Here is a 21,473-nt window from a genome sequence, read left to right as displayed (position 1 = left end):
CTGCAGAAATACTCACACTCTTCAATATCATAGTGGGGACGTGCTTCAAGTGATAGAGAATAGTCTGGTGTCACAGCATATTCATGAACTGGACCTGCAACAAGAGCGTCACGACCGTACGGCCGCCGCCCACCACTCAGAGGAAGGTTACACATGGAGGCGTAGTCCTCTGAGACGAGAGAGAGAGAGTGAGAAAAACGACAAATCACTGAGTAAGAAATGCCAGGACCTGGAGCTGTTCAATGACGCAATGATCCCTACAGACACTATTTAAGACCTTTTTTTTGCCTGGAAACAAATCCCTGTTCTTAAAAACTTTGTATTTCCCTTTAAGTCTTAAATGTAAGCTTTACTCCCATATTACAGCTCCTCCTTTACCTGGAACTCTACAAAAAACAATAAATAGGGCAAAGTCTAATATGATGGGGAAAGTAAGCAACAAACAATGCAGTTCTTTCTAAACACTCGGTACATTTGACAGAACCAATTCTTGAGTTACAACATCAGAATTCCTCAACACAAGGTCTGGAAATAATCTGGTTTCTTGGAGCTAAATCTACCACCTCTTGTATGAGAGAAACAGCACTTTTATTTTGAGTTTCCAACTTCTGTAGAGCCACTAATGTAGTTGGAATATATGTAGACTTAAAGCTTATACTTCTATGTAGGTCAGGAATCTGCACCTGCAGTTTCCACTACATACATTATGTGTACATATGAATCAGGTAAATCTTATGGCAGGTACTGTTTTACCTGGGCGTTATCAGCTGACATGATGATGAAGGATTCATAACTGCATGTAAGTGATGCTAACAGTGAGATAAGCAGGCCTTGTGGAACAGTTTTTTCCAACACGTTCACATTTCAAACACATGAATTATTTAATACCCGAAGGCATTTTGTTTAAATCGCTTTGTTTTATCAGTTCTGAATTTCCACAGAAATAAACGGTAATTTAATTAAACGCCCCTACACTGAAACATTGTCAGAGATGTAGTGTAACCTAGTAATTCACAAAAACCACAAAGATAAAATGAATGTTTAAAATATTCATCTCACTTGTCATTTTTTAATTCAATGGAACAGTTGTTTGTGTCAGTTCTCATAAAGCTCCAACAGTCCCACAAAACTGACATCACTGACATATCATCTGATTTATAAATGCAACGTGTGTGTGGGTGGGTGTACCTGTGTCTCTGGAAGGACACAGGGCACATTGCATGCCCCAGGCATATCCGTGCAGACAGCAGCACTCGGTGTACGTGGTCTTCTGGTTAGGACCAAGTGGATTGATGCACATCATATTTCTGACCTCTTGCCAGCAGATGTCCCCATAGTCTATCTCCTCCGTTTCACGTTGGTCTGCAAACACACACATTGTCACCTATAAACTTTGATAAGCTTGGTTTACTTTCTAACATAAGGATAAATGTCTTGCAGCACATGGAATTTAAAATGGAAAACACACGCCACGCACAAAGTGGGGGAGAAGATGTGCTGAAAAAATGTATAAAAATAAAAATCAAGAGATTAAATGGATCTGATGAGGAGTAGGTATACGCAAAACATCACACACTTTGCTTTATCAATCTTCAGGTAATATCTACAGACTTCATGTAAAGTCTATCAGTACACATAACTGCATGTCGACACCCAGAAAGTGTTTGCAAAGCTCCTTTACAGACACTTTAAGACATTAACCCAGGGAATATTCATATTGAATTCTGTTTTTTATATACAGTATTATTTACAGTTATAGAGCTCATTTAAAAAAGATAAACAGCTGTTTTGTTTTTACTTCTAGTTGTAAGTCCACGTGAACATTAAGGAATATATTGTGTAGAATGATGTAGAGCAGTGTTTCCCAAGTGCTGTGCCGCAGGCGTGTCGTGAGAAATGATCAGGTGTGCCGTGGAAGCTTATCTGGTTCCACCTGATTGGTACTCTAAGCAATCAGCGTGAGTAACGGGCAGAACAATTACATTCTCTTCCACTAGAGGGCAGTACAACTTCCTGCTCTAAATAAATGGGTCGCCAACAGCCAATAACACAGAAGAAGATGAAGAAGAAATTACATAATAGTCATGCTATGAATTAGACAGCACAGTGTAATAACAATAGATACATTTTTGAAAGAAAAAGTGGTCAGTCTGACCCGGGTCCGGGAGAAATTCCCACCCAGATGAAGGCCCGAACATGAGTAGTGGTTAGAAGAAGCAAAAAAGGTATACTGGGGACAAACCAAGCCAATTCCACTATACCTGATGCGTGGAGAAAAATAATCAATGTGCTTTTTGTGATATTTTTTTTGGTGGTGTGCCGTGTGATTTTTCTATTGTGAAATATGTGCCGTGGCTACAGGAGGTTAAGCCGAAATGTGGCAGTAGGAAAATATGTTGTTCTCACTCAGAGAGACAAGTCAGTCATATGTCTACCACATGGATATGAAGCTGGACAACGATCCCTCATGTAGTTGTTTGTTTTCCCAACATTAAGCAACTTGAGTTAATAACATACAGTATAATACCGGTAAGAGTGCATCCTAGGAAAAAGTTCAAAGTAAATACATAACATAACATTAACACCGTTAGATAGAAAAACATTTTACAGTTTAAATAATGTCATATTAAAAATTAATATATTGTTTTGAGAAAAAAAATATAGGAAGACAAACAGGATTCTGAGTCATGATTTTTCATTCTTGAATACAGGGAGTAATCTGCAGTTTTATGTCAGTGCCAGCAGGGGTCACAATAGGACTTTAAAAAAAAATCAAAAGCTGGCTCCTGAATCAAAAGATGAGACGATGCATTCCCAAAACGGTGTGCTTTCTATTTCATGACACTGTCATTCAAAAAATGCTTTAAAGAAGTGAACAATTACATTTAATTGTGCGATAAACTGAAATGATTTTACATCAGTAGCTAAAAGTTAGTTTTGGCACTGGCGGTTAGGTTTCATAGATGACCACATGAAGAAGAATGGCGACATTTAGATTTGAAAAAACGTGACTTTTTTTTTTTTATGTAATTATGTGGTCTTGAAATGGCGAACAGAAAACTTTCCAGCCACCTCAGGATGGAAGATGCGGCGGTTCCCAATGGGGAATCGTGGGGCTTATACACAAACACATGTATGAGCCATCTGTGTTCAAACACTTCCCATCAACACACAGCGACTCATCCAGACACTCATCGACGTCTACAGTAAAGACAGGCAGAGAAAAACACCACAACTTAGAGGATGTTATGCCACGACGTGGAACAAATGCTAAATGCTGCAAATTGATTCCAGGTTCTTTTGACCTTTCATCATACAATGAAACATTTCTACAACCCTAACCCTTCAGTGCTTCTCAACCGTGTTGGTGGAGAAGGTGTATTTAGTAAGTCAGGGTGCATGAAACTGCGTCACTCTGTCAGGACTTTGTGAGCCCTTCAGCTAAATCAAGCAGAGTATAAAACACGGGACATGTAATCACACCATCCCAGGATCAAATGTGACCATGGACACACACTGCCTGTGATTTACTCTCTGTAAACTGATACTGTTAGTTGTGTCAGTAAATACCGTATTATCTGAGCAACGATAACACTTGGCTCCTTTCTCTGTGTGCACATCTGTCTGTTTTTCCTCACCTCTGCACTCCAGTTTGATGGGGTCGTAGTCCTGTCCGGTCTTGCAGTAACACTCGTAGCTACCCTCAGTATTCATGCAGAAGCCTCCTTTACACACCTCCTGACCAAACAGTGAACATTCATCTCCATCTGAAAACACACACAGTATTAATACAGTCTCCTTAATACAGGCCTTAGCCACTACACAGTACTATCTGTACAGTGAGTGCCATAAAATACTATATTAACATGTTTTACAGCTAAACTAAAGCCTGATTTGGCCTCTGCTAAGAGAAATGCATCTTTCTGCAGCATAACTACACACTGTTTCAAAGCTGTGTGAACAAGACAAAAAAATCCATTCAGTTGATTTAAAAATCTTTGCTCAGCATACTATAAAACGTTTCCTATGACTGAGTAAAAATAATCTGTGTTAGGTTTATATGCATGACATGAATGGCTGTAGACTTTTCTTACCCCTGTAGACATCAGAAGTGGGTACTCCATACAGGAAGTCTCCATTGGGAATAAAACCTCTTCCAGATGGACACATCTGGTTAAACTGGTCTGTAAGAGGACAGACACATGTTTGCAACAATCCTGTATGCACACTGGGTAAGATATAAACCCAGTATGTGTTGTGTTGTGGTTTTCATGTCAAGAAAACAGTTTCGGTGCAACTTTTTTGCACTGAAAATTGAATTGAATTTTTTCAAAGTGGGTTGTAGTATACAGCACTTTAATTGGTCAGTAAGACTAAAAAGCACTCTATAAAGCTTTCCATTTACCTCAGGACCACGAGGAGATAATATACTGAGAGGAGCTATAGGGAGACATAATGTGAAAAAAGGTGAGGAGGTTGTGTTTTTCATCCTAGTCACCTTGCTTTGGATAATGAAAAGCAACCTTTTTGTTCAAATGTGGTATGCTGGGATTTTTAAACCCTCTCAGAATACTGTGTAGGTGCCTCTGGTGAGAACACTATGTATATTTCATTATCCTCCTTGAGCTTACCTGTGCCATTGACAGGACAGGGATGCACCTCACAGTTATCACCCCAGCCAGCTCCCAGCGTGCAGCAGCACTCCTGCAGTGTAACATGGCTGGTCAGTACACTCTCACACAGGTTCTCGTCATTCAGACGGTAGTAGCACTCCTTCCGCTCCACCAACGGTGCTGAAAGACAAATGAAGGAGTTCAGTCAGCCCTACTATTCTTTTACTTTTCTGTCAAAGCACTTTGCAAACTTCATTCTTAAAGCTACAATATAAATAAAATGAGCATTATTATTATATATGTACTTGTAGTGTTGCAATGAAAAAAGCCTCCCAAAAAGCTCATGAGCATGTGCAGTGGACTGCACAACGCGACAGAAAACCTGGAGGCGAGAAAACTGTTTTGGCTTATATACTGTATATAAACTGGGCAATCTAAGAAATAAGAAAGCAACTACAAATCAGTACAATTTCTCCATTTCAAGATTTGGTACTAAGTTGGAGAAATATATAAAGTATAAAGATTTCCTGCCTGTACCGTCACCAGTGCAGGAGCTATTTAAGGAGAGGAGGTTGTTCTTCTTTATCAGTGTTTAAAAGTCCCATTTAAACAGCACAATACAGACTGCTGAATGCAGACAAATAACTGTAAGAAGAACAATATCAGCTCCTGCAACATTTATGTTTCTAGCAATGAAGTTAAATGCAACTAATCGCCTCCATGATATCACAACTGGAGCAGGTCTTGGGGATTAATACATTTTAAGGATCGCTTTACTTACTTTGGTTTGACAAAAGCTTCACTGATCAGATTATTCAATAAGATGCCAGAAAAAACACAGTTGTTTATATGAAAATAAATTCTACACTTGTAGAGTAATGTCTGGACGTAGTTATGGAGCCTCGTCGTTCTTTCATGTGTTGAAAGGAACCCACTGTTATTTTCATGGGACGGTGTCAATGGCAGTGTAATGAAACCAGCTGTGCATTGGTCTATCTTCAACTTATTTGTCAATCTGAAGTCACCTGTGGGAATCGGCTCGCACTTGGCGATCATGCCGTTGTATTCTTGGCCACTAGGACACTCGCACTGGAATTTACCATCCCTGTTTACGCACTGCGCCTCTCCACAGACATTGCCCAGCAGCGCACACTCATCCACATCTGTGGAAAAGTCAAAGAATGTATTAATAGAAGATTTGTTCATATTTGAATGAAGTTCATTTGCTTTGATAGTTAAGCTAAGTAGCTGATAAACACAAAACAGAAAAAAAACCCTAAATACGAAATATGTTAATCGATTGTATATAAGTGACTCAAATTTTATGTTTGAAAAGGAGTAGGAAGAGGAAGAGACTTATATGATACTACCCATTCTTCCTATATCAGGGTGGGGAACTCCAGGCCTCAAGGATCGGTGTCCTGCAGGGTTTAGATCTCACCCTAGGTCACCACACCTGAATCAAATGATTAGTTCATCACCAGGTCTCTGGAGAACTTCAAGACATGTTGAGGAGGTCATTTAGCCATTTAAATCAGCTGTGTTGGATCAAGGACACATCTGAAACCTGCAGGACACCGGCCCTTGAGGCCTGGAGTTGCCCACCCCTGGTGTATATCATTAGTGTGTTATCTGTTGAAGTTGCACAGTGAGCTGTGATCCTGCTAGCTTTAGTGATTTTTAAATACAGGCTGATTCATCTTCTGTCATTTTACATCTATTTGGATTTTAAAAAATATCTATACTCACAAATAGAGCATAGACACATTTAGACACTATTATTTACACTATTTTGCCAACTGTCTGGCACACTGCCACATGTGGAAACTGTTTCAGATAATTAGTTCACTTTGCAATCAGCCTAAGCACTATAAATAAGCTACAGGTAAGCTGTCCGTGTGGAGTACAATGGAGTGAGCAGGAAGAGTGAGAAGAGTGAGAATTAGAGGAGGCCGAGGAAGAGGACGTGGAGGTGAAGAAGTAGGACGAAGAGGACGGCAAGGACAAGGAGGTGAAGTTAGAGAAAGAGGACAAGGAGGAGCAAGAGGAGGATGAGGAGGGGGAAGATGAAGGGTAAGAAGAGTAAGAAATAGAATTACTGATGACATCAGAGCTACAATAGTGGACCATGTAATCAACCGTGGAATGACCCTGAGGGAAGCTGGCCAACGGGTTCAGCCTAACTCGAGCCGCTACACTGTAGCGAGCATCATAAGGACATCTTGAAATGAGAATCGGTGAGCACAGTCACTTTGCACTAGGATTTGTAGCACTGCCGTATGCTAATGAGGAACACGACAATACCATAGATGTAAAAATACTGAAATTGTTACTTTACAGAATTGCTAGACGAGCAGATGCTGGGGGCAGAGGAAGCATGTTCACTGCAGACCAAGAAACTCATATAGTCAATACGGTGATTGCAAATAATTCCATAAGGCTACGCAAAATTCAGCAGCGCATAATTGAGGATGATTCCACCTTCCAAAACATACAAAATGTGAGCATTTCTGTATGAGGTCGTGTACTTGCCCGCAACAGAATCCGAATGAAACAAATCTACAGAGCACCTTTTGAAAGAAACAGTGAACGTGTAAAACAGCTGCGATATGTGCAGGTAAGCTATAGTATCACTGGTACTGAATCTGGAAGTGCACACTGTAGTGCTGTGCATGTGCCTGCTGTGCTGAATTTGTTTTGTCTTGTCTAGAGAGCGATGGAGCTAGAGGCAGATGGGTCGTGAGCAGTTTTTTGTGGATGAGGCTGGTTTTCACCTCACTAAGACAAGGAGACGTGGCAGGAACATTATTGGACACCGTGCCATAATCATGTCCCAGGACAACGTGGTGGTAACACAACTATGTGTGCAGCTATAAGTCAAAATAGTGTTGCTCACCATCATGCAACCATGGGCCCATATAACAATACACACATTACATTCCTGGACACCTTACAGGACATGCTCACTAATGTTCAGAGACCAGAGCAGACCAGATACGTTATCATATGGGACAATGTTAGTTTCCATAGGGCTGCTTTGGTCCGCAACCGGTTTACAGATCACCCACTCTTCACTGTACTCAACCTCCACCCATACTCTCCATTCTTGAATCCAATTGAAGAGTTCTTCTCTGCCTGGCGCTGGAAGGTCTGTGACCGTCATCCCCATCAACGCATAGCCCTTTTACAGGCAATGGAGGAGGCATGTGGGGATATTGACCAGGCATCATGTCAGGCCTGGATGCGCCATTCCACAAGATAATTTCCCCGGTGCCTTGGACTAGAGGACATTGCATGTGATGTAGACACAATTTTGTGGCCGGACCCAGAGAGACGACACGATGTAGACTGATTTCTTTTCTTTCCTCAGTGAAATTACTATTTTGTTTTGACTTGGAAATAAACACTTGTGTTTATTTTGATGTGTGTGAATAAACACCAGTACTTGAAGTTTGGATCCCTCCATGTTTACGGACCTATGACAAAAGTATGACCTCAAACTGACATGGCCTACTTTGTGCACAGAGAAAGCAAAGGCCAGACGTGTTTTCTATTCATACCTTCAGTGTGTAGTTGGTGCATTATGTGCTTATTAATGTGATAGCTTGTGTTAACTGTTTGATACGAAAACACCATTTTTACGAAGGTTTGGAGAGTTAAGCAAGGGTTATTAGCTTTTGTAAGAAAACTTCAATGTTTTGCTGATTTGGTGAAGGGTTTTCTTATTTCTGTGTAGAGTTTTGCAAAAATAGTCAATAGTTACAAAAAATGAGCTTAAGCCATCAACTGTAATTCTTCAAAAACTGAATTCCTGGCAGTGTCTGCATTTCGCTGAAAATAAACTGTGTCATTCAAATACACAGTTTATTTTCTTTCTAATTCATTTATTTTCTTGTTTTAGGAGGACAGTTTCTTTTTTGGGGGGTTACAAATGTCATTATTGTTGCTGGTTTGTCACACTTTTTTTCTGTGGTGATAAAGCCTGATGTTGTTTATATACTAGAGGAATCCTGTCACCTCGACTCACTGGGTTCCCTCCATTTTCAACAAGTGGGGTTTAACTTCCAACCCTGCAATAATGATTTCATTCATCCTAGTGTCGTTTTTCCAAGTCCTCTGTTCTCTTTTCTAGGAGGTAAATTTGCTTATCCTTCTCAGCAATCTGTATCAGTAGATCCACCAATTCCAACATACTTTTCTGTTAGAGATGGACCTCTTTATGCTTCATATAGCTGATACACCTGATGGGTGCTCTTGGGACGACTTTGAGGATTTCAGTAGCTGAAGTCCAGTCTAATGGTAAATTGACTGGTTCTCTTATAGCACTTTATTCAACTTCACCCATATTCACACAAGCACTTTTTTCTCTACAGGCAAGTGCTTTCACACCCCGATGAAAGCATCACAGAGGATCTTGGGATTTAGTATTTTGTCCAAGGAAACGTCGGCATGCAGCCTGGGATGGATCCACCAATCTCCCACTTAGGAGATGGCCTACACTACATCCTAACACACAGCAACCAGAGGAGCAAATAGTCTATTCATTCAAGACAAGTATCAAGCTCTTGTGCTTGCATATTCTGATCTCCAAGGAAACAAAGTAACCTTTATTTAAAGCTTCCTTCCACTTGGAAGGTACAGTATAGTCGTGGTTAAGGGGAAGCCCCTTTTGAAAAAATGTAAACTAACTGCCAAATTCATAAGTCAGAAATAAACACATAAACTTTCTTTTAATATTCACTCTTCACTCAAGTTGCTTGATGAGTTGCTCAGGGTTTAACAGAAATATTACAGAGATTACGACAGGTATCGACAGGCCAAGCGGAATGCGGCTCGGGCAGTGGCTGAAGCAAAAACTCGGGTGTGGGAGGAGTTCGGAGAGGCCATGGAAAAAGACTTTCGGGCTGCCTCGAAGAGATTCTGGCAAACCGTCAGACGTCTCAGGAGGGGAAAGCGGTGCTCTACCTGCACTGTGTATAGTGCTGGCGGAGCGCTGCTGATGTCGACTGAGAAAATAGTCAGGCGGTGGAAGGAATACTTCGAGGACCTCCTTAATCCCACTGACACGTCTTCCGAGGAGGAAGCAGAGTCTGGGGATGAGGGGAATGACCCGCCAATTTCCGGGGGCGAGGTCACTGAGGCAGTTAAACAACTCCTTGGTGGCAGAGCCCCTGGTGTTGATGAGGTCCGCCCCAAGTTCCTGAAGGCTCTGGACGTTGTAGGGCTGTCCTGGTTGACACGCCTCTGCAATGTTGCGTGGAGATCAGGGGCAGTACCTGTGGACTGGCAGACCGGGGTGGTGGTCCCCATCTTCAAGAAAGGGGACCGGAGGGTGTGTTCCAACTACAGGGGGATCACACTCCTCAGCCTCCCTGGGAAAGTCTATGCCAGGGTGCTGGAAAGGAGAGTTCGTCCGTTAGTCGAACCTCAGATACAGGAGGAACAATGCGGTTTTCGTCCTGGTCGCGGAACACTGGACCAGCTCTTTATCCTCTCCAGGATACTTGAGGGTGCATGGGAGTTTGCCCAACCAGTCTACATGTGTTTTGTGGACTTGGAGAAGGCATTCGACCGTGTCCCTCGGGGTGTCCTGTGGGAGGTGTTGCGGGAATATGGGGTGTCTGGCCCATTGCTACGGGCCATTCGATCCCTATACAACCGTTGCAAGAGCTTGGTTCGCATTGCCGGCAATAAGTCGGACTCGTTCCCGGTGGGTGATGGGCTCCGCCAGGGCTGCCCTTTGTCTCCGGTTCATAATTTTTATGGACAGGATTTCTAGGCGCAGCCAAGTGGCGGAGGGCTTTCGCTTTGGTGGCCTCAGAATCTCATCTCTGATTTTTGCAGATGATGTGGTTCTGTTGGCTTCATCGGGTGAGGGCCTCCAGCTCGCACTGGAGCGGTTCGCAGCCGAGTGTGAAGCAGCGGGAATGAGGATCAGCACCTCCAAATCTGAGGCCATGGTTCTCAGCCGGAAAAGGGTGGAGTGCCCACTCCGGGTCGGGGATGAGTTCCTGCCCCAAGTGGAGGAGTTCAAGTATCTCGGGGTCTTGTTCGCGAGTGATGGGAGAAGGGAGCCGGAGATCGACAGACGGATTGGGGCTGCAGCTGCAGTAATGCGGACGCTGCACCGGTCCGTCGTGGTGAAGAGGGAGCTGAGTGTAAAAGCGAAGCTCTCAATTTACCGGTCGATCTACGTCCCTACCCTCACCTATGGCCACGAGCTGTGGGTAGTGACCGAAAGAACGAGATCGCGGATACAAGCGGCAGAAATGAGCTTCCTCCGAAGGGTGGCTGGCCTCTCCCTTAGAGATAGGGTGAGAAGTTCGGCCATCCGGGAGGGGCTCAGAGTAGAGCAGCTGCTGCTCCACATCGAAAGGAGCCAGCTGAGGTGGTTCGGGCATCTGACAAGGATGCCCCCTGGGCACCTCCTGGGTGAGGTGTTCCAGGCATGTCCCACCGGGAGGAGGCCCCGGGGCAGACCCAGGACACGCTGGAGAGATTATATCTCTCGGCTGGCCTGGGAACGCCTTGGTATTCCCCCGGATAAGCTGGAGGAGGTGGCTGGGGAGAGGGAGGTCTGGGCCTCTTTGCTTAGGCTGCTGCCCCCGCGACCCGGCCCCGGACAAAGCGGAAGAAGATGGATGGATGGATGGATTACAGAGATATTAAGCTCTTAGGAAAGATGACATACTAGTAATATTACAGGGAGTGCAGAATTATTAGGCAAGTTGTATTTTGAGGAATAATTTTATTATTGAACAACAACCATGTTCTCAATGAACCCAAAAAACTCATTAATATCAAAGCTGAATGTTTTTGGAAGTAGTTTTTAGTTTGTTTTTAGTTTGAGCTATTTTAGGGGGATATCTGTGTGTGCAGGTGACTATTACTGTGCATAATTATTAGGCAACTTAACAAACAACAATATATACCCATTTCAATTATTTATTTTTACCAGTGAAACCAATATAACATCTCCACATTCACAAATATACATTTCTGACATTCAAAAACAAAACAAAAACAAATCAGCGACCAATATAGCCACCTTTCTTTGCAAGGACACTCAAAAGCCTGCCATCCATGGATTCTGTCAGTGTTTTGATCTGTTCACCATCAACATTGCGTGCAGCAGCAACCACAGCCTCCCAGACACTGTTCAGAGAGGTGTACTGTTTTCCCTCCTTGTAAATCTCACATTTGATGATGGACCACAGGTTCTCAATGGGGTTCAGATCAGGTGAACAAGGAGGCCATGTCATTAGTTTTTCTTCTTTTATACCCTTTCTTGCAGCCACGCTGTGGAGTACTTGGACGCGTGTGATGGAGCATTGTCCTGCATGAAAATCATGTTTTTCTTGAAGGATGCAGACTTCTTCCTGTACCACTGCTTGAAGAAGGCGTCTTCCAGAAACTGGCAGTAGGACTGGGAGTTGAGCTTGACTCCATCCTCGACCCGAAAAGGCCCCACAAGCTCATCTTTGATGATACCAGCCCAAACCAGTACTCCACCTCCACCTTGCTGGCGTCTGAGTCGGACTGGAGCTCTCTGCCCTTTACCAATCCAGCCACGGGCCCATCCATCTGGCCCATCAAGACTCACTCTCATTTCATCAGTCCATAAAACCTTAGAAAAACCAGTCTTGAGATATTTCTTGGCCCAGTCTTGACGTTTCAGCTTGTGTGTCTTGTTCAGTGGTGGTCGTCTTTAGCCTTTCTTACCTTGGCCATGTCTCTGAGTATTGCACACCTTGTGCTTTTGGGCACTCCAGTGATGTTGCAGCTCTGAAATATGGCCAAACTGGTGGCAAGTGGCATCTTGGCAGCTGCACGCTTGACTTTTCTCAGTTCATGGGCAGTTATTTTGCGCCTTGGTTTTTCCACACGCTTCTTGCGACCCTGTTGACTATTTTCAATTCAATTCAATTCAATTTTATTTATATAGCGCCAAATCACAACAAAAGTCGCCTCAAGGCGCTTCAGATTTTGAATGAAACGCTTGATTGTTCGATGATCACGCTTCAGAAGCTTTGCAATTTTGAGACTGCTGCATCCCTCTGCAAGATATCTCACTATTTTTGACTTTTCTGAGCCTGTCAAGTCCTTCTTTTGACCCATTTTGCCAAAGGAAAGGACGTTGCCTAATAATTATGCACACCTGATATAGGGTGTTGATGTCATTAGACCACACCCCTTCTCATTACAGAGATGCACATCACCTAATATGCTTAATTGGTAGTAGGCTTTCGAGCCTCTACAGCTTGGAGTAAGACAACATGCATGAAGAGGATGATGTGGACAAAATACTCATTTGCCTAATAATTCTGCACTCCCTGTACTTCTGTAAAGTTTCCAGAATAAAAGTGATCGAAGGTTGTATATGAAAATTAAAGAAGGTGACTGTTGTTGTCATTTGACCCTGAATAAATAACTATGAATTGAACTAACTGAATTTAACATAAGAAGACAAGAGGAGAAGGAAGCCAGAGAGGGGACACACATTCTGAATGGTTAGCGGTAAACCATCACCGTTGGTTTTTAAGGAGTGTGTGTGTGTGTGTGTGTGTGTGTGTGTGTGTGTGTGTGTGTGTGTGTGTGTGTGTGTGTGTGTGAGTCCATCTTTGCTAGCCACAGCACAGTGATGGTTTGGCAGGAAAGAGGAGGCAGCTGGCCAGACTGAAAGGGTGGGACCGAGCAGTAGTGCCAAAGGACAGACGAGAAGTGTGTTTAAGTGTGTATAAAGCACATACTGTACTTTGGTAGTTCTGCTACTGTATTTTATGTTTGCTGTGCATTGGGGTTTTTATGTACCTGTATGTGAATCTTTCTGCCAGGGTTATGATAGTGGAAGTCACCTTTAACAGTAACGAGTTTGGAGTTGCATGGGCCCAGTTAGTCCTGAGAAACAACCAGCACCCATCAACACTCATGTATTTCTCATTGTGAAACACAACTAAGGCCAATAAGGGCAAGTTTTCAGTGCAAAAACAAGCAAAATCATTTATGCAAAATCTTGGTAGAAATGTGGCGCATGGGCAAATCAAGGCCCCATTACATTTTGGTCACTTCTTTCAAAAATCTGTTGAGGTGCTCTTGTAGTAAATTTGTCAGTCAAATTTGTGTTCTTGAAGGTTTTTTTCTGTTCAGTGTCTCCTTTGTATTTTCGTGATCCTTTGTATTTGACATAGTCATTATGACATATTAAGATATCTAAATCAGTTGCACAGTTTTGGATGGCAGCTTCCCATCATAGCACGTTATTAATATACAACTTGCAATCAGTATCAGCTCTAAAAGCCTTATCGATTGATTGATATACACCAAAGCTCACACACTTACCCACACAGCCTTCGCCATCCCATGACTCCTGGTAGCCCTGCTCACAGAGGCATTGGTAAGAACCCAGTCCATTCTCACAGAAGCTGTGGGGGCCACATATTGTCTCATTGAGTCCACACTCATCAATATCTGAAAACCAAATAAACAACATCAATTTTTTATTTCTTTTTCGTGACTTTCTCCAGCCTTGACTCTACATCACTCCATAAAATATTATCTTTGCTTTCTGACATCTTACTGTAGAGGCAATCATCTCATTGCAGAACAACTCCATTGTAGTTTTATGAAAATCAAATATTTCTACAATGTTTGCACTCTGACACACACACACACACACACACACACACACACACACACAGGCTTCATAAAAGCAGACACCCAGACACTTGAGTCTGAGCCCCCTGCATAAATCATGAGGCAAGAAGCAACACATTTCCCTCCTAGTCTAGACAGCAGGCTCAACAGCTTCCGTCTTCCGTCCACTTTTTCTCTCATGTTTCTCTTTTCTCTCTGTTTTTCTATAAGACAGCAGAAGGCATTTAAACCTCATGACCACAGAGGCCATGACTCCTGCCCCGGTGCAGAAAGTATGAAAACATGAAAAAAATTCCTCAGAGACATGGAGTTATGGACACACATAAAGAGAGCATACTTAACAACAATGGCAGTAACACTTTGAACATTGTATGTAGTTCAGTGTTGATACTGAAGCAAAGACTGAGAAGCCCACTTTAATAAACAGTCATCTGAAAGTAATGACAGCTTTGGAATTGGCTGATCTACTGTAACTGAGCAAGAAACGCATATTACAAATGTAGGTGAACAAAGGAAAATATTTATTTAACCTTTTCTCAAGTTCACAAGTACCCACCTCTCAGTTAAAGCAGGGAATACACAATCCACAACATACAACAACAGCATGTCATCTTTCATTTATCGTGTCAGGGAGACCCTCTCGCTAACAGTAGAGTTGAACTATGCAACAAGATTCATCTGTACCAGAGGAAAATACTAAAATAGACAGACTTCTAAATTATTTAAAAAAATGTAAATGCAAAATTATTCAAATGTTTACAGAACAGAAGTTAGAGGGCAGACAAGATAAAAAAATAAGCTCAGGCAGTATTACTTATTGGAGTATAGCAGGGTAGAAGCTAACAACAGTGCATCAAGTCAAGTCGGTCCAGAAAAGTTCCAGAACGTTTCTTCACGGTTAAAAACTATTGAACGCTGAAACTAGCTCACTGAAGCACATAAAAGAAAGATAAGACTGCCACCTCATACATGACCTAGGGTCCATTAGATAGATTTTGGTTGAGTTGGACTGTAGAATGAAGGAAAAGCCATCCACATATGCTCAGCATATGTGGGAACTGTAGGACATGTGTTCTGTTTGGAAACTGTTGGAAAGCCTGCATTTGATGATCTCATGAAGCTGGTTCACAGACACACACACAATATGAAAAAAGAAATGAAAGCAAAACCATGTTTGATTTTAAATTTGGCCTTTAATGGCACTTCCTTACATACTTCTAGACCGCTCCTAGATCTGTTGCTACTTTTAGAATACTTCACAGAAGTCCTATTCTGAGCACATTTGCAATTTCACCATAGACCTCAAAGTTGGACATAAAGCAAAAACCATCTGCTGGGTCAAATTAAAACACAGTATCCAAGCACAAAGGTAAGGTCAGGAGCACAATTGGAAGTGTCCTCGTTGCTTTTTACCTCCAAATTTATCCCCTGCAAGCTGACTGTCAACAAAGAGTTCAAATGCAGATACAAATTGTGTCAAATGTATCTGCAGTTTGTGTCATTGCGCTACTTGCGAGCAGATCATGCACACAGTGATCCAAATGAAGCGCAGCAGTGTGGAGGTGCACACGGAGATGATCTTGATGGGTAGATTTTGAAATCATGAAACTCTGATTCCTACAGTGACTAGAATTTGTGTGTTATGCTGGCATGGTGTGGGTCCATGTACCATTTCTGTCCCGATGGGAGTGGCTTCTTCCAGGAAAACATGGCCCCCAACCAGAGGGCATGAGTGCTCACATGAAATGTAAGATGTAAATATTATTCTATGGCCTCTACAGTCACTGGATGTAGGACTAAAAACACCTTTGGGAGTGCTGTCCACCGCCATCACCAAAACACTAAATAAGGGGAATTTATCTTTACATTTTTTTTTATAATAAAAGTATTCGGGGGCGATTGTGGCTCAAGAGTTGGGAGTTCGCCTTGTAATCGGAAGGTTGCCGGTTCGAGCCCCGGCTTGGACAGCCTTGGTCGTTGTGTCCTTGGGCAAGACACTTCACCCACTGCCTACTGGTGGTGGTCAGAGGGCCCGGTGGCGCCAGTGTCCGGCAGCCTCGCCTCTGTCAGTGCGCCCCAGGGTGGCTGTGGCTACAATGTAGCTTGCCATCACCAGTGTGTGAATGTGTGTGTGAATGGGTGGATGACTGGATATGTAAAGCGCTTTGGGGTCCTTAGGGACTAGTAAAGCGCTATATAAATACAGGCCATTTACCATTTTTACCATTATTCATTCATCACATGCCATCAGCAGCCCAACACCTAAAACATTTAATTCTGGTAATTTGGGGAAGTATGGAGAATTTACATAGGAAAACTACACTTAAACATTTATATGGAAGATATTAGTCATGGTGAATGGACTGGTTCTACCTGGGCATTTAGAGCGCTTTATGCAACAATAATCACATTCATTAAACATCTGGTTGCTTGGAAACAGCATGTTTACATCGTATATGTGTGCCTTGTCAGTGCCATTGCATCTTACCATCACAGGATGGCATGTGGAGGCTAGCAGTGAATCCACTGTCGCACACACACAGATACGATCCTTCTGTGTTGAGACATTTGCCATGAGGGGAACACAGCTCTGTGTCGTCGGCACACTCATCGACATCTGCGAACACACAGCGTGAACAGAGTTTGTGTCATTCCATACAACGAGTCTACATCCTTTGTTTAAAGAAGCAGCTTACCACTGCAGATGGTGCCATTGATCTGCCGGTACCCCTGTGGGCAGGTACAGGTGTAGGAGCCCAGATTGTTGACGCACTCTCCCACTTCCTTACATGGCCTGACTTCCTCTGTGCACTCATTCACATCTAAAACATCAATAACACAACACAGGTTTTTTGATTAAAGTGATATGTTCTGATTATTTTGACAGATTTGATCAAATCCTTATTATACATCCGTCCCGACCCGGACAGCTTATCCCTGTCAAGGTCGTGGGGGGGAGGGTGGAGCCTACCCCAGCTACCACAGGGCAATAGGCAGATTACACCCTGGACAGGTTGCCAGTCTGTCACAGAGCTAACACATAGAGACAGACAACCATTCACACTCACGGGCAATTAAGAGTTACCAATAAACCTAACCCTACTGACTGCATGACTTTGGACTGTGGGAGGAAGCCAGAGACAACCCAGGCAAGCACGCAGAGAACATGCAAACTCCACACATAAAGACCACGGTGAGGCAACAGTGCTAATCACCGCACCACCGTGCTGCCCATTGTCTATTTGAATGTTGCAGCAGCAAGTGGTAGCAGAACGGTGAACAAGCTGCCCACAGGCCAGGGCAAGAACAAAACTTTCAGGTAAATAAATCATTGTAATGATGTCTTGATGCATTCTCAATCATCCAGGAAAGTAAATCTCCAAAAGTTGAATCTGTTCATCTGGACGTAGCGTTTTGTGGGAGAAATGTTTCGTCACTCATCCAAGTGACTTCTTCAGTCTCAGCTGACTGCAGGTTTCAATCTTATAAACAGTACATTTGCATGATGACTGAAACCAGCCCACTGAAGGAACAATGGGCTGGGAGGTCAGAGAGAAGGACAACCGCTGCCCAAGCGACCCCTGTAGTGATCCCATATGTGTCAGGAGTATCGGAGCAGTTGAGACACATTTTTTCTAAACACCGTGTCTCTGTGGCTTTTAAACCCCAAAACACGCTGCGCCAAAAATTGGTCCAGCCCAAGGATCAGGTCCCCCGACACAAACAGAGTAACATAGTGTACGCTGTTAAGTGCCAGGAGGATTGTCAGGATTTATACATCAGGGAAACCAAACAACCTCTGGCGAAGCGGACGGCACAACAGAGAAGAGCCACCTCGTCAGGCCAGTGGACACTCTTTCAAAGATGAGGATGTACACATCCTGGACAGGGAGGAACGCTGGTTTGAGCGCGGAGTCAAGGAGGCCATTTACGTGGAAAGGGAAAGACCATCTCTGAATCGAGGAGGGGGCCTAAGGGTACATCTTTCACCATCTTACAATGCTGTGATTGCAGCCATTCACCAACTCTGTGAATGGTACTCATGGCCATTGATCAGTGGTCTTTGGTCAGTGGGTTTTGGTTAGTGGTTGTTGATCAATGGTCATGAGAATTTGCATATTAAGATTAAGGAAGTGACCTCCCAGCCCATTGTTCCTTCAGTGGGCTGGGTTCAGTCATTATGCAAATGTACTGTTTATAAGATTGGGGAAACCTGCAGTCAGCTGAGACTGAAGAAGTCACTTGAATGAGTGACGAAACATTTCTCCCACAAAACGCTACGTCCAACTTTTGGAGACATTGTGATGATGTGTTCTTCAGCCATGTTATGAGACATCGAAGACAGAGTATTTATACAAAGGATCTGAAATGCTGCCAGAAGGTGGCTGGATGTTCTATCACGACAATTTCCATGACCTACCAGCTCTTTCTGTCAAATCTGGACACCTGTGACTTCTATCGTTTCCCTAAAATGAAATTAAAGCTTAAAAGATACTTTTTCAACATGGTCTAGAAGAAGCACATGCACTAAAAGGTATCACTGCACAAAGCGTCGTCAAGGGTAACGGGGGTGAAGTTTTAATCAAAAAATCAAGTAAGTACTTGGTATAACAATTTTGACCTCTATGGATAGATTCTCCATGTATAACAACCCTGCAGTTGATGATTAATAAGTCGCCCATTCGGATATTGTTATGCTATAAAGGCTCCCTTGATTGACAGTTGTGGGTCACTAATTAGCAGACATTTATGCCTCCATGTTGCATCCATACAGTTTAAGGATTCAAGGCTAACTAAGCTTGCTACTGAAAACTGTATCCTCTGATCTCTACACCAACTTCTGCCTCAAAATAAAACATCAAATCAGATTCCAAAACTACAGTACTAATGCAGAATGCATATAGTTTCACCTTATTTATTCTCCCATGAAATGGAGGGAATATGTAACTGCTTCCATTTGTTTGTCTGTCTGATTGTTAGAGGTCCTCAAAATATCATATTTAAATTTTGTTGTTATATCAGCTTGAGCTGATATATTTTTGGTGAAAATTGGGAGAAGGTCAAAAAATCAATAAAAACTTTGTTACCCACCTGCATGCACAGATTGATATCTACAAACTTTGCAACAACATAGTAGGACTTTGGGGACCTCGGAAAAAAATCTGAAGAAACCATATTAAGCAATATAGCTTAATATCTTAAAAATCTACAGCTTATAGATGACAAAGATTTCAGCCATTTCTGCTCCAATTATATGGGTAAAGATAACAAAATATCATACCATCACACTGGTCTCCAGCTGGCGATAGTCTGAAGCCTGGCCCACACACACAGAAAAAGGAGCCTTCAGTATTCTGGCAGTGGCCTCTGACACAGACTCTCTGATCCTGGCACTCATCTATATCTGAAACAACACAAACAACAGGGTTAAACTTGCATGGATTTCTCACACAGCAGATGAACAGTGTGCTGAGGGGCTTCTCTCAATGAATAATTATTTAAGCAAACAAACTGGTTGAGACCGACTGTCTGCAGTGTTTCTTCACATACAGTGAAAACAGTGAGCGCACTGATTTATACAGGGAGTGCAGAATTATTAGGCAAGTTGTATTTTTGAGGAATAATGTTATTATTGAACAACAACCATGTTCTCAATGAACCCAAAAAACTCATTAATATCAAAGCTGAATGTTTGTGGAAGTGGTTTTTAGTTTGTTTTTAGTTTTAGCTATTTTAGGGGGATATCTGTGTGTGCAGGTGACTATTACTGTGCATAATTATTAGGCAACTTAACAAAAAACAAATATATACCCATTTCAATTATTTATTTTTACCAGTGAAACCAATATAACATCTCCACATTCACAAATACACATTTCTGACATTCAAAAACAAAACAAAAACAAATCAGCGACCAATATAGCCACCTTTCTTTGCAAGGACACTCAAAAGCCTGCCATCCATGGATTCTGTCAGTGTTTTGATCTGTTCACCATCAACATTGCGTGCAGCAGCAACCACAGCCTCCCAGACACTGTTCAGAGAGGTGTACTGTTTTCCCTCCTTGTAAATCTCACATTTGATGATGGACCACAGGTTCTCAATGGGGTTCAGATCAGGTGAACAAGGAGGCCATGTCATTAGTTTTTCTTCTTTTATACCCTTTCTTGCCAGCCACGCTGTGGAGTACTTGGACGCATGTGATGGAGCATTGTCCTGCATGAAAATCATGTTTTTCTTGAAGGATGCAGACTTCTTCCTGTACCACTGCTTGAAGAAGGTGTCTTCCAGAAACTGGCAGTATCAAATCAAATCAAATCAAATCACTTTTTATTGTCACATCACATGTGCAGGCACACTGGCACAGCACATGCGAGTGAAATTCTTGTGTGCGAGCCCCACAAGCAACAGAGATGTGCAAACACAACAACACAAACGAGCAAAATACAAGAATGGCCAACCTGAAACTAATAAATATATGTACAATATATAATAGTGTATGCATTTCTGGATGTGTATACTAAATATTTTCCTACGTGTGTGTGTGTGTGTGTGTGTGTATACACATTTTTACAAATTAAATAGTAAAAAAATAAAATAATAATAATAATAATAATAATAAAATATATAAAATATACAGAGTTGAATATGTGCAAAACAAGTGGCATTTATATACAGTGTGTAGTGCATAATGTTGAAGTTCCAGTAGTGAAGCTGAGGTGTCTATGAAGTGTTCAGCAGTCTGATGGCCTGATGGAAGAAGCTGTCTCTCAGTCTGCTGGTTGGGGACCGGATGCTGCAGAACCTCCTTCCTGATGGAAGCAGTCTGAACAGTTTATGGCTGGGGTGACTGGAGTCCTTGATGATCCTCCCCGCTTTCCTCAGGCACCGCTTCCTGTAGATGTCTTGGAGGGAGGGAAGCTCACCTCCAATTATCCGCTCAGAGCACCGCACTACTCGCTGGAGAGCTTTGCGGTTGTAGGCGGTGCTGTTGCCATACCAGGTGGTGATGCATCCAGTGAGGATGCTCTCAATGGCACAGCGATAGAAGGTCCTGAGGATGCGGGGGCTCATGCCGAATCTTTTCAGTCTCCTGAGAAAGAAGAGGCGCTGCTGCGCCTTCTTTACTGTTTTGTTTGTGTGTACTGACCACGTAAGATCCTCAGCCAGGTGTACGCCAAGGAACCGGAAGCTGCTCACTCTCTC

At 42.7% G+C, this 21,473-nt stretch overlaps 1 protein-coding gene across 6 annotated transcripts in view; it reads right to left on the bottom strand.

The window, feature by feature from the left end:
- Nucleotides 1–21,473, bottom strand: part of ltbp1 (latent transforming growth factor beta binding protein 1) — a 134,913-nt gene that overhangs the window by 4,154 nt on the left and 109,286 nt on the right. For all 6 annotated transcript variants that reach the window (XM_082558110.1, XM_082558107.1, XM_082558109.1 and 3 more), the window contains 10 exons: nucleotides 19,549–19,671; nucleotides 16,964–17,089; nucleotides 16,756–16,884; nucleotides 13,953–14,081; nucleotides 5,639–5,776; nucleotides 4,632–4,793; nucleotides 4,095–4,184; nucleotides 3,639–3,767; nucleotides 1,189–1,362; nucleotides 17–169 (listed from right to left, as the gene is read on the bottom strand). In XM_082558110.1, coding sequence (XP_082414236.1) covers nucleotides 17–169; nucleotides 1,189–1,362; nucleotides 3,639–3,767; nucleotides 4,095–4,184; nucleotides 4,632–4,793; nucleotides 5,639–5,776; nucleotides 13,953–14,081; nucleotides 16,756–16,884; nucleotides 16,964–17,089; nucleotides 19,549–19,671 — 1,353 coding nt within the window. The remainder of the gene's footprint in view (nucleotides 1–16; nucleotides 170–1,188; nucleotides 1,363–3,638; nucleotides 3,768–4,094; nucleotides 4,185–4,631; nucleotides 4,794–5,638; nucleotides 5,777–13,952; nucleotides 14,082–16,755; nucleotides 16,885–16,963; nucleotides 17,090–19,548; nucleotides 19,672–21,473) is intronic.

This window comes from Aulonocara stuartgranti (genome assembly GCF_965226115.1).
Source record: "Aulonocara stuartgranti genome assembly, chromosome: 13".
Lineage (NCBI taxonomy): Eukaryota > Metazoa > Chordata > Actinopteri > Cichliformes > Cichlidae > Aulonocara > Aulonocara stuartgranti.
Note: the sequence above shows the minus strand (reverse complement) of the source record. Positions and strands in the feature narration are given on the sequence as shown.